Genomic DNA, 10,000 nt, shown 5'->3' on the forward strand with positions numbered 1-10,000 from the left:
TGATCTAATGTCTGTTGGAAGGTTGTTCCACCGAAAAACCTTGGAATCCGTATGTCTTGAGATTGAAAACAGGTGTCATAAAGCCTGTGACATCACTGGACAATCTCAGATTTCTATGTGGACGATAATACTCAAGCATTTCCTTGCTACAGTATTAAACTTGTTAATTTGATTAAATTTTACCTTTACATCACCGTGTCCTGGCACTTAAAAGTTGCAGTTGTTTTTGTATTTAGTTTGACCAGGGTAAAGAAGATGATATGAAAACTTATAGTGGATCATATGCAGATTCTGTGGGTGAGTTATTGAATAAATGTCATGCTAAAAAATATCTGGGAAATTCACTACTTTCTGAATATATGTTTTCCCCTGTGAGGCGTATTCCTCAACGGCTGAACAGTTAGCTCACTTGGTTTATTACTAAACCAAGAGGACGTTGTGGGTTGAACCCCTACTGGAAAAACACAGAGGGTCTTCAAATAACAAAACAGAAAGCGGTGGGTTTGTAATTATTGTGTCTGCAAATGGTAAAACATTCTCATTGCAGTTTTGACAAAGAGAAATTTGTAAGAAAGCAAAACACAAAGCAAATTTAATGAAACAGTGCTTAGAATCGATCTAAAAGAAAACTTTTATACTTGTATACATGTACTTGTGCCCAATAGCGGCTATACTCCTGCTAGTTTACAGGTTTTTTTATGTTGGACATCGATGGTATGGTGAATTGACACCTGTCAAAACAAGGTGTCTGCTGACCAGTATTACATGACCTGATTACAGTCTCAAGTTTAAAGCTCATTTGCCCTTGTCACACGGCGGCCATATTGTCCTGGGAGACCAAAAGAGCTTTGTTTTACCACGCCAAGCCTCGCAGTGGAAACCATGGGGGTGAGGCTTGGCGTGGTAAAACAAAGCTTTTTTGGTCTCCTGGGACAATATGGCGGCCGTGTGACAAGGGCGAATTGAGACAAGCTCTTTTTTGAAAAAGGTGACTGCTGACTAGGTAGTGGTTTTCAATTGGATTGCAGGCTGAAGCCAAGTTAACTTGTTGCAAGAATAAATAACCTGGGAGCTCCACTGTTTGACTTAGAATTATACATCATTAGCCTTGTGGGATGTAAAAAAAAACCCACAAACTATTGAAGAGTAAGGAACTGAGTTCCTGGTGTTTTGGCCTGATCTGTGGGATCACAGTAATTGATAATACCTGTTGTACTAAACGTCTCTTCTTTTATTTTTTGTATGTTTCCAAGTTCTGGCTTGTTTCACTGGTGTTCGCTGGGTTCCTATCAGTTTTTTTTGTTAGTTGATAGAGGGGAATAGCTTTTTGTAATGTAATGTTGCTTTGAATACCGTAGAGTTCCGATAGTAGCGACCCTCGTTACTTTCGGAATTAGCAGCCTTTGGGGCTCGCTACTTTCGAGGGGGTCGTTACTTTCGGGGAACACAAATCTTTTACAAATAGAGCTGGCGCGAGCCTTTTTTCCGAAATAAAAAATGAACAACATAAACTTTAAAAAAGAACAAAATTTTATTGGCATTCCATATGTATAGATTGTGTTTCATAAAAAGAAGATAACAATGATAGATATAAGAAAAAACTGTATATAGAAAACTATATAGTTTTCAATTTCAATTTGAAGAAACATTCCTGTTGTTAATACGAAATTATACTGGTTTATGGTACATTGTACAGTAGTTCTTTCATCGCTACATCAGTGAACTGATGTCAAGGACGAATGGTGGCATTAAGCTTCCCCTTGTTGTAAATTAAACTGCACGAACATATTATTGTACATTAAAATTTTGACTATTGATTGACAGCATACCATTTAAAAAACTTGGTCTTGCTACTTTCGGGGAGCGGGGGAGAAAGGTCGCTCCTTTCGGGAGGTCGTTACTTTCGGGGGGTCGCTACTTTCAGGATTTACTAGCGGCCACAAAAAATTGACGTTAATTTTGGGGGGTCGCTACTTTCAGGGGGTCGTTACTATCGGAACTTTACGGTAACTTACTAATATTATTAACAATTAAGCAGGTTAGAGATAAATGATTGTATACTATTGTTATGTATTTACATGTATCTCTAACCTGCTCAATAGCAGAAACCCTTAGAGCTACATCAACCTTTTTGTGAATAAATAACCCATGCATGGTCCTGTGGAAAGCATAAAATTGGGTTAAATACCATGGCAATCTATAGCTTTTGGCTGCTTTCATCTCAGGGTTAATATTACCAAAGTTTCAAACAAAGTACCTTTATAGGTCTGCAATTTTGTTGAAATATGCTATGAAACTATATGTGATGTTACACATTGTCAAAATTATTATAAACTTTGGCAATGTGGTCCTGAAACTTGTCTCAGTAGGTTGACAGCAAAATCCTGGAGAGATACTTGTATTAGAAACCCAACCACAAACTGCAAGGGTACAGTAAGACAAGTAAAGTATTACATGTAGTTTGTGGTCTTGAGGTTACACGGTGCTCTGATCATTATTGTTACTGGCGACACATTAGGGAGTGAAGGCCTGTGCTTTATCTCATTGGAAAGTTAATAAAAAATCTCTTTATTTTTCATGACAAGGGCACTAGAAACACATAATATTTTAAAATATGTGTATTTGCAGCCCTTCAGGTCTTCGTAGTTAAAAAGGTACATGTGGATGGCACTTGTAAGTAAGGAACTAAAAGTGGCTTTAGTAGAGGCATCTTGTTTGTCACATATTTCCAGAAAATGAAAAATATTTTAGTCTGTAACTATATGATGTGCTCAGATGGTCAATACACCATTGGCATTCTCAATTCTTTTAAAATAAACTAAGTCTTATGTAACTACATGTACCGGCAGGTGGTGATCAGAGTGAAGACACCCCAAAAGCAGTAAGAGAAAAAGTTTGTTTTACTACAATTCTTTAAAGTGCCTATGATGTAAAGAATATCTTTTGCTTTTGGTGAATTTTTATATTTTGGAATACCTTCTTTCGTTCCAGAGATATTCAAGCTTAAATTAATTTGATAAGAAATTGATGTTGTCAAAAGCATTACAAGTGACAGTAACAACTCCCAAAACTGAGAATACATGTATCTCCGAAAAACTGGAGTAATGATATTCAAACTTGGCACCAGTAATGTACATCAGATAAGGCACAAAGTGACGCCCATTAAAATGTTGCCATGGCAACACTCTTGTCTCCAGTCCCTCTCTGCAATAAACCAAATACATGTATCTTGGGTTTTGAATAGATAAGTAAACTAAAGGCAGATGGTCAGACTTGAAAACACTTCTTATTACCACTGTAACAATAAATGCAAAATCAATCCTGCATTTGACAGACCCAGCAGCAAAAATGGTTGCCATGCAACAGTATCGAGGGTATCATTTTGTGCCTTACTTGATGTAGATTACTGCTGCCAAGTTTAAACAACACCCATGCCAAAATTTCGGAGATATTCTCAATGTTGTGATTTGTCATTACCAGTAATTTTGTAATGCTTTTGACGTCATCAATTTTTTAACAAAAACTTGAATATCTCTGGAAAGAAAGAAGATATTCCAAAATAGAAAACACCATTCTTCATGATTTTGAAAGGTACTGGTATTTAAAACCAAGCAACCCCTACTCATTAATGCAAATCAAGTGAAATGTTGGTCTTGAGGACAGGGGAAACTGGAGTACCTGGAGGAAACCTCTCGGTGCAGAGTAGAGAACCAACAAACTCAACCCACATATGACACCAAGCCTGGGAATCTATCCCAGGCTACATTGGTGGGAGACCTTTTCTAGGACCCAGATTTTTTAGGAAAGGGACCAAGAAATTGAAAGCAACAGAACTGCTGTCAGCTCAGAAGTGTTTGATCTGTTTGATCACTTTAAACTGTATACAGTAATGATGATTAATTTTGTACTTTATGCGGAAGCATTATTATTTCCATGTATACACTATATTGTTTTCTGGGGTTAGAAATGGTAGCTCTGCTTTTAGGCTTGGCTAAATCTACACTGTATATTATATTAACCCAGTGACCCCTGGGAATGAGACTTAACAGATTTTATGAAGGGGTAGTTTCTAAAGAAACTGTGGTGCTGCGTCGGTGGGGAAGTAGTATACAAAAATTTGGTTTATCAACAGAGTTGATAATGTAAATTGACCACCGTACAGAGATTCTAAAAGCTGACGTTTCGAGCATTAGCCCTTCGTCAGAGCGATTCTCCGTTGATAAACCAAATTTTAACAGATTTTACTCTGTCTAACACAGTACTTGGGCGTTTGAGGTGTCAGTGGGTTAAGCAGTCAAATCTGTGGGATCACAGTAATTGATTATTGTCCCATAATGCCCACGGGCCGATTACAGGCTTGCAAAAACAAAGCAAAAGGTAATTAAAAAGCCATATAATAACTACTTACTAACCAAGCTAGCTCGAGCGGTACTGGGGAATATTGGCCCTCGATCGTTTTTGTACGGACCTCGCTGCGCTCGGTCCGTACTGCCATGACCTCAGCCAATATTCTCCAGTACGGCCCTTGCGCTCGGTTAGTAAGAAGTTAGTAATATACCTAAGCCTAAGCATTCCCTTAAGAGCGATAAAGATGACTGATACCATAAAGCACTGTTTGGCTTTTCTGTGTACATGTATGTAAGATGCAAGTCTGTCTTCCTCTGCAGGCAGGAGTGATAGCTGAATGGGGAGTTGTCAACTGCAAACTAAGACATCATGGTTTTCAACCTGTTATGGTATTACCATCAAATCAACTTCAACATATTCCCAGAGGTGAAATAAACACTGCAGAAACAACTGTTCAGCTGTAAATATTGAAGCCTAGCTTTTGCTTTTTAACATCAACAGGGCATTCTAGTCAGGGTTAACCAATGTGTGCAAGGGTTCATGTGGGGGCTACTGGTATTCTCTTTCTGGAATATAAGAAGTATGATCTGAGTTATTCTGCAACTGGTAGCAGAATGACCAGAACAAAAAATTCTGGAGATACAACTTACATGTACTGTGATTATTGATTGAAACATTTTTTTCAAAAAATTCAAATTAAATTTTTTAGTTTCATTTTCAATAATTCTTTTACTTTTACAACAGAATAAACATAATATCATACTTATGCAAGACAACTGTAGTTACAAAACTTACATGTATAACAGGCATTGTTTTTCTTCTTCCTTCATATGAAAAGGAGCCGTTGTTCTTGATGATTCCACTTCCAAGAATGTTAGACATACCTTAGACAAATTGATGACTGATTGTGATAGGCGGCAGTCAATGCTACAGCAGTTGATTTCATCATCTCACAGAATACAGTTAGTAATTCCTCATTATTTGGTAATTCCGTGAAAAATTAAATAATTTACCGTTCTTTTTTCATGACATAACGTAAACTATTTTTGTTAAACCCTTTTCCTGTTTTTATTTTTTCATTTCATAGGAAGGATGCTGATGAGGAAAGGAATAGAGCTTCACATCATGAAATGGAGGTGACACCCATATTACCCTGTACTAGTTTGTAGTTGTACATGTAGCTTTTCATTATTGATTTACAGTAGTACAGATATAGACCCTAGAAACTATTACCTTAATTGTTATTATAATACCAGGTAATATTTATCTGCAAATATTTGCACTTTCAAGTCTTTTGGGACATGGACTATATCAATTGTCCCACATGATATCCGTCACTCAGTACAAAAGAGTAGGGTGCATAGTTCCAAGGAGTGTGGCCTCAGGTATCTTTCAATTTTTCTTAAGATTCTCGTAGTACTTGCCAGCTCCTTGGGTACTAAGGCCATGAATGTACTGTTTTGTTGAAATACACACAGGTAAAAGGAAATGTTCAAAGACATTCCCATGCAAAAATCTTTGAGAAAATTGCAAACATCAATTTGCCTTGAGATTTCAAATTTTTCTGCGGTGGTGGAATGTACATTGCCGGTCCAGAAGTACATGATATAATGACAACAGAAAGCATAGTTTATAAGTGATCCTTGCACTTCTGGACAATGTGAGCAATTGTCTCATATACATTTCTAGACACCTGAAAAATTCAGGCAACTTCAACGGGATTCGAACCCATGACCTTCTGCAGCCAGTATTTCTCAGGTATCTATAAGAGACAATAATTGCTGCAATTGTTCAGATAAGTGCATTGAGGATCACTTGTATCATTCGTCTACAACCTCCGCTTCAAACATACATTCATTATTAGTAACAGGGGTCAGATTGTTTCCGGCCTGTCAGTCTAAGTCCCTTCATGGAAAAGAATGAGCCCAATAAATTGACCTGCTTCCAACTGAGTGGCTTCATAGCTCAGTTGGTAGAACATTGCACCGATTCTGTAGGCTCAAGAATTATTTACTTTTCAGCTTCTTCTTCTTCTTCTTCTTCCTATATTATTCTTATTATTATTGATTGTTATTTTTGCTATTGAGATCCGCTCTATTTGTTTGATAGGCTGAAGAACCATTAGGAGATTTCATTGTGACATTGATAACACTGACATCAATAGCGACATGTGGAAGGAGCCATTGTTTAAATTATTATAATATTTATCATTTTGTCATATTTTCTAATATATAAACTTTATAATTTTTATTTTTATATATTGCATGAATACATATACCTACCGGTAACATAATTTGAGTGGTACTGCCATGTCAATAAGTTTGCAGGTTTTGTTCTTATGCTCTTTGATCACAATATCTGGCTTGTTACATGCTAATAATAATAATAATAATAATAATAATAATAATGTTATTATTATTATTATTATTATTAGAGCGACTTTTGTATGACCTTGAAAAAGTGTTTGCAATTTGTTTCACGAACCAAGGAAAACAAAGCTTCTCCTTATTGCTGCAAAGGAAACCCCTAATATGGTCAGTAAACAGTTTGATTGCCCAATCACATTACTGCATCTCACATGATGTCAAAGGGAAATGCTGATGGCTTTCCAGAAAGTTCCATGAAGAGATGACGTTGTTTGCATCCATGTTCACTAAGCCAATGAAAATTCACGCTCATTTGTTTTGTTCGATAAGCCAATTACATTGTAAATGTTTTGCATTTCTGTTTGTTTGTTTTTCAAGGTCATATGAAAGTCACTCTATAAGCACAGCGTAGCTGGAGGTCTTTCGGTAGGCATCAAGCCACTTCCTATGACCTTGGGTGCCTGACCTTATTGTTGCTCCCCATTAGAGTGGTTTTCAATTGAGTGTCGAAAGTAATTAGATAATTACTTTGGTTTTGCATTTCTTCACTCAGTGATTGGTTAAAAGTTCTCGCGCCACTTTTTCAACCAATCTTAGCTCGAGGGTGCACATTTTCCAGCACTTTGTGTCGGCCACGTGTAATTACTTAGAGTTTTGATTGGTTTACTGGATTGTCTCCGCCCTTTTTGATTGGCCAAAGTAATTACTTTGGTTTTGGTTTTACGACACTCATTTGAAAACCGCTCTATTATTATCATTATTAACTCATTCACACTTACAGCACTTAAAATTGATGAGTGAAATCTGCAACAGAAACAGAGTAAACATCTGGCCCCAGTTGGTCAAACGATGGATAGCGCTATCCGCCGGATAAATCACTATCCACTGGATAACTCAAATGATTTTGCCTGGTTTTGCTAATGTTTATCCGCTGGATAGTGATTTATCTGGTGGATAGTGCTATCCATCGTTTGAACAACCTAGGCCTGGACAACATGTAGTGATCACAGGACAACCAATTTCTTTAGATGAGAAAATTACAACGAGAACTGGATGAGGAAAAGATTAAAGCTCAGGTAAGTCATTTTCATTTAACATAATACAAGATGTTCCCAATCAAGCTGAGCCTAGGTTGTCATTAGGCTCCTGGTGCAAAGTGTCGTACTGTACATTGTATTTTGCCAAAGTTTGCACAAAGGTTTTGTTAAAAGCAATAATTTCCTTTGGCCATTAGGACAAAATTACTCGGTACATGGGAAAAATTGTTTTGGTTCCTTTTCATTGCATTACCATTTTCAAATCCCCTAAAGTACTTCGTTTGGTGTTACTGTAAGTTCAGTTCTTTGTGTAATACATGTAGGTAGAAGACATTACATGTATACAATTTTATTTGTTAATGCAAGTTGAAAGAAGACAGCCAGAGGTTGATGTGTACCTTCTACATATGAAATTGGAAGGAGGGGGGAGGGGGCAGGGGGCAAGGTTTTGGTATCATGGATCACGGAGTGTGAGGGGAGCGGGAAGAGGTTGAGGCGAAAACAACACTGTATGGTGCTCGACGTTGCAACTGCTGAGGTTGCCAATGCGACTGGATTTTATTCACTGGCGACTAACTTTTCACACAGTCGCCATCCTGGCCACTAAGATATTTTCATTATATTACACCGGTATGCCTTGTCGTGTTTAGGTACTCAGTATTAAAATTGGTTTCCATGCAGCTTACGTCTGCACTTCAGCACTTTTTCCATTGATGACTGTTATTCTCAGAAAAAATGATAAAGAAATGAAATTGTTGTCCATAATGAATCGTGTTAATAAATTTTTTTAAAAATGTGCCACTGTCACTAATGTTTTGAAATTTAAAAAAGTGAATAAAAAACTTAATAGCTGACGTTTCGGCGTCATCATGACACCATTCTCAAGGCACAGTGAATAAATTAATGCGGAGATTTAGTGTTCTTTAGCGTTAGTGTAACAACAAAGGTGCTCTGATTTTCGGCTCAGCCTTGCTTGCATTTTGCCTTTTCTTGAAATGTACAGTATAAGGCCCAAAGGGCCAAAATGTTTTGGCGAGTAAAACTTGAGCTGGCGACCAAATCTGAAAACTTAGGGGCCCCTAGGTTTTTTGTGAAAGTACTGCCATAAGAAAAAAGTGCCCTCCCTCTCCGTGGCTCCTGACATAGTGGGACCCTGTTAATTTATAGAATACCCATGTTGCAGTTGTTAGATGATACAAATTATGTCACTGCTCATCTTACCGCTTAGGATGAAATTAACTTGCATTTTTACTCATGAGTCAAAGGCTGCCAGTGAATGTTGTTTAAATCTTTCATGCTGTTATTGGTTAAGCCATGGATAATTAATTCGATATTCTGTAACAAGCTAGGGAGACAGGTACACCAGATTAAAATTTCATATGTGACACCATTGAAGCAATTCTAAAATAAAGGTCTTGCAGAAATTTCTTGGGTAAGATCTGCAATTGCTTTAAAAGAATTTATTATGCTTGACTGTCTGACTGAAGCTCTTACAGACAGCATCAAACTGGGGCTGTCAACAGAGTTTTAAGTCTGTAATGAGATGTATCTTAAGATCATGTCACTTTGGTAGTAATGAGAATTAATTTATTCAGTTTGATTGTCGTTAAAATGTAAATGAGATTTCTTTTTTTTTTTTCGTTTAAGGAGATGGAACGAATGCGACTGTTGGAACTTCAAATTCATGGAAAGGAAGTTTCAGAATTAAGGAGAAACAAATCAGAAGTTCTAGCTTTGTGCAAACAACTTGAACAGAAAGTGGCTCAAAAGGATGTTGAAATCATAAGACTGCATCAACAATGTCAAGATCTTGTTCAAATGGTAAAATGGCTGACCAGCAACAACTTGATCCTTTTACTTGCAAGTAATACATGTATTATACATGTTTTTCAGTTCTGTACAGTGCAGACCAGAAACATGCGTCCTACGCAGACGCAAAATGCACGCGCGTTTTTTGCGCACACATGTTTTTAAATGCACGTTTCCAAACGCGCATTATGTGCGTTTTTTTCTTTTGTTATGCAAACTCGTATCGTAGATGTGATGTTCATTGTTCCACGAAACAATAGACAGACGATAAAATGAATATTTAATTTCTGTGATCAACTTACCAGAACATTTGAATTGAAGAGCGGTGTCAATTGATCATTGCGAGTTTTCGAAACAGTGAAAGTTTTAAATTCTTTCGACATTCACTGAATGAAAAATAATAAAACTCTGTTGTCATCCTGCAGCTGACCACTGATAGTT

General features: G+C 37.1%; 1 protein-coding gene across 2 annotated transcripts in view; it reads left to right on the top strand.

Moving 5' to 3' along the window:
• Positions 1-10,000, top strand: part of LOC138059368 (centrosomal protein of 70 kDa-like) — a 49,207-nt gene that overhangs the window by 1,280 nt on the left and 37,927 nt on the right. Inside the window, exons 2-8 of one of the 2 annotated variants that reach the window (XM_068904991.1) lie at positions 237-297; positions 2,850-2,881; positions 4,668-4,773; positions 5,186-5,309; positions 5,435-5,483; positions 7,742-7,789; positions 9,398-9,571. In XM_068904991.1, coding sequence (XP_068761092.1) covers positions 237-297; positions 2,850-2,881; positions 4,668-4,773; positions 5,186-5,309; positions 5,435-5,483; positions 7,742-7,789; positions 9,398-9,571 — 594 coding nt within the window. The remainder of the gene's footprint in view (positions 1-236; positions 298-2,849; positions 2,882-4,667; positions 4,774-5,185; positions 5,310-5,434; positions 5,484-7,741; positions 7,790-9,397; positions 9,572-10,000) is intronic. The other variant, XM_068905066.1, reaches the window with a different exon arrangement.

This window comes from Montipora capricornis, chromosome 1, assembly GCF_036669925.1.
Source record: "Montipora capricornis isolate CH-2021 chromosome 1, ASM3666992v2, whole genome shotgun sequence".
Classification (NCBI taxonomy): domain Eukaryota; kingdom Metazoa; phylum Cnidaria; class Anthozoa; order Scleractinia; family Acroporidae; genus Montipora; species Montipora capricornis.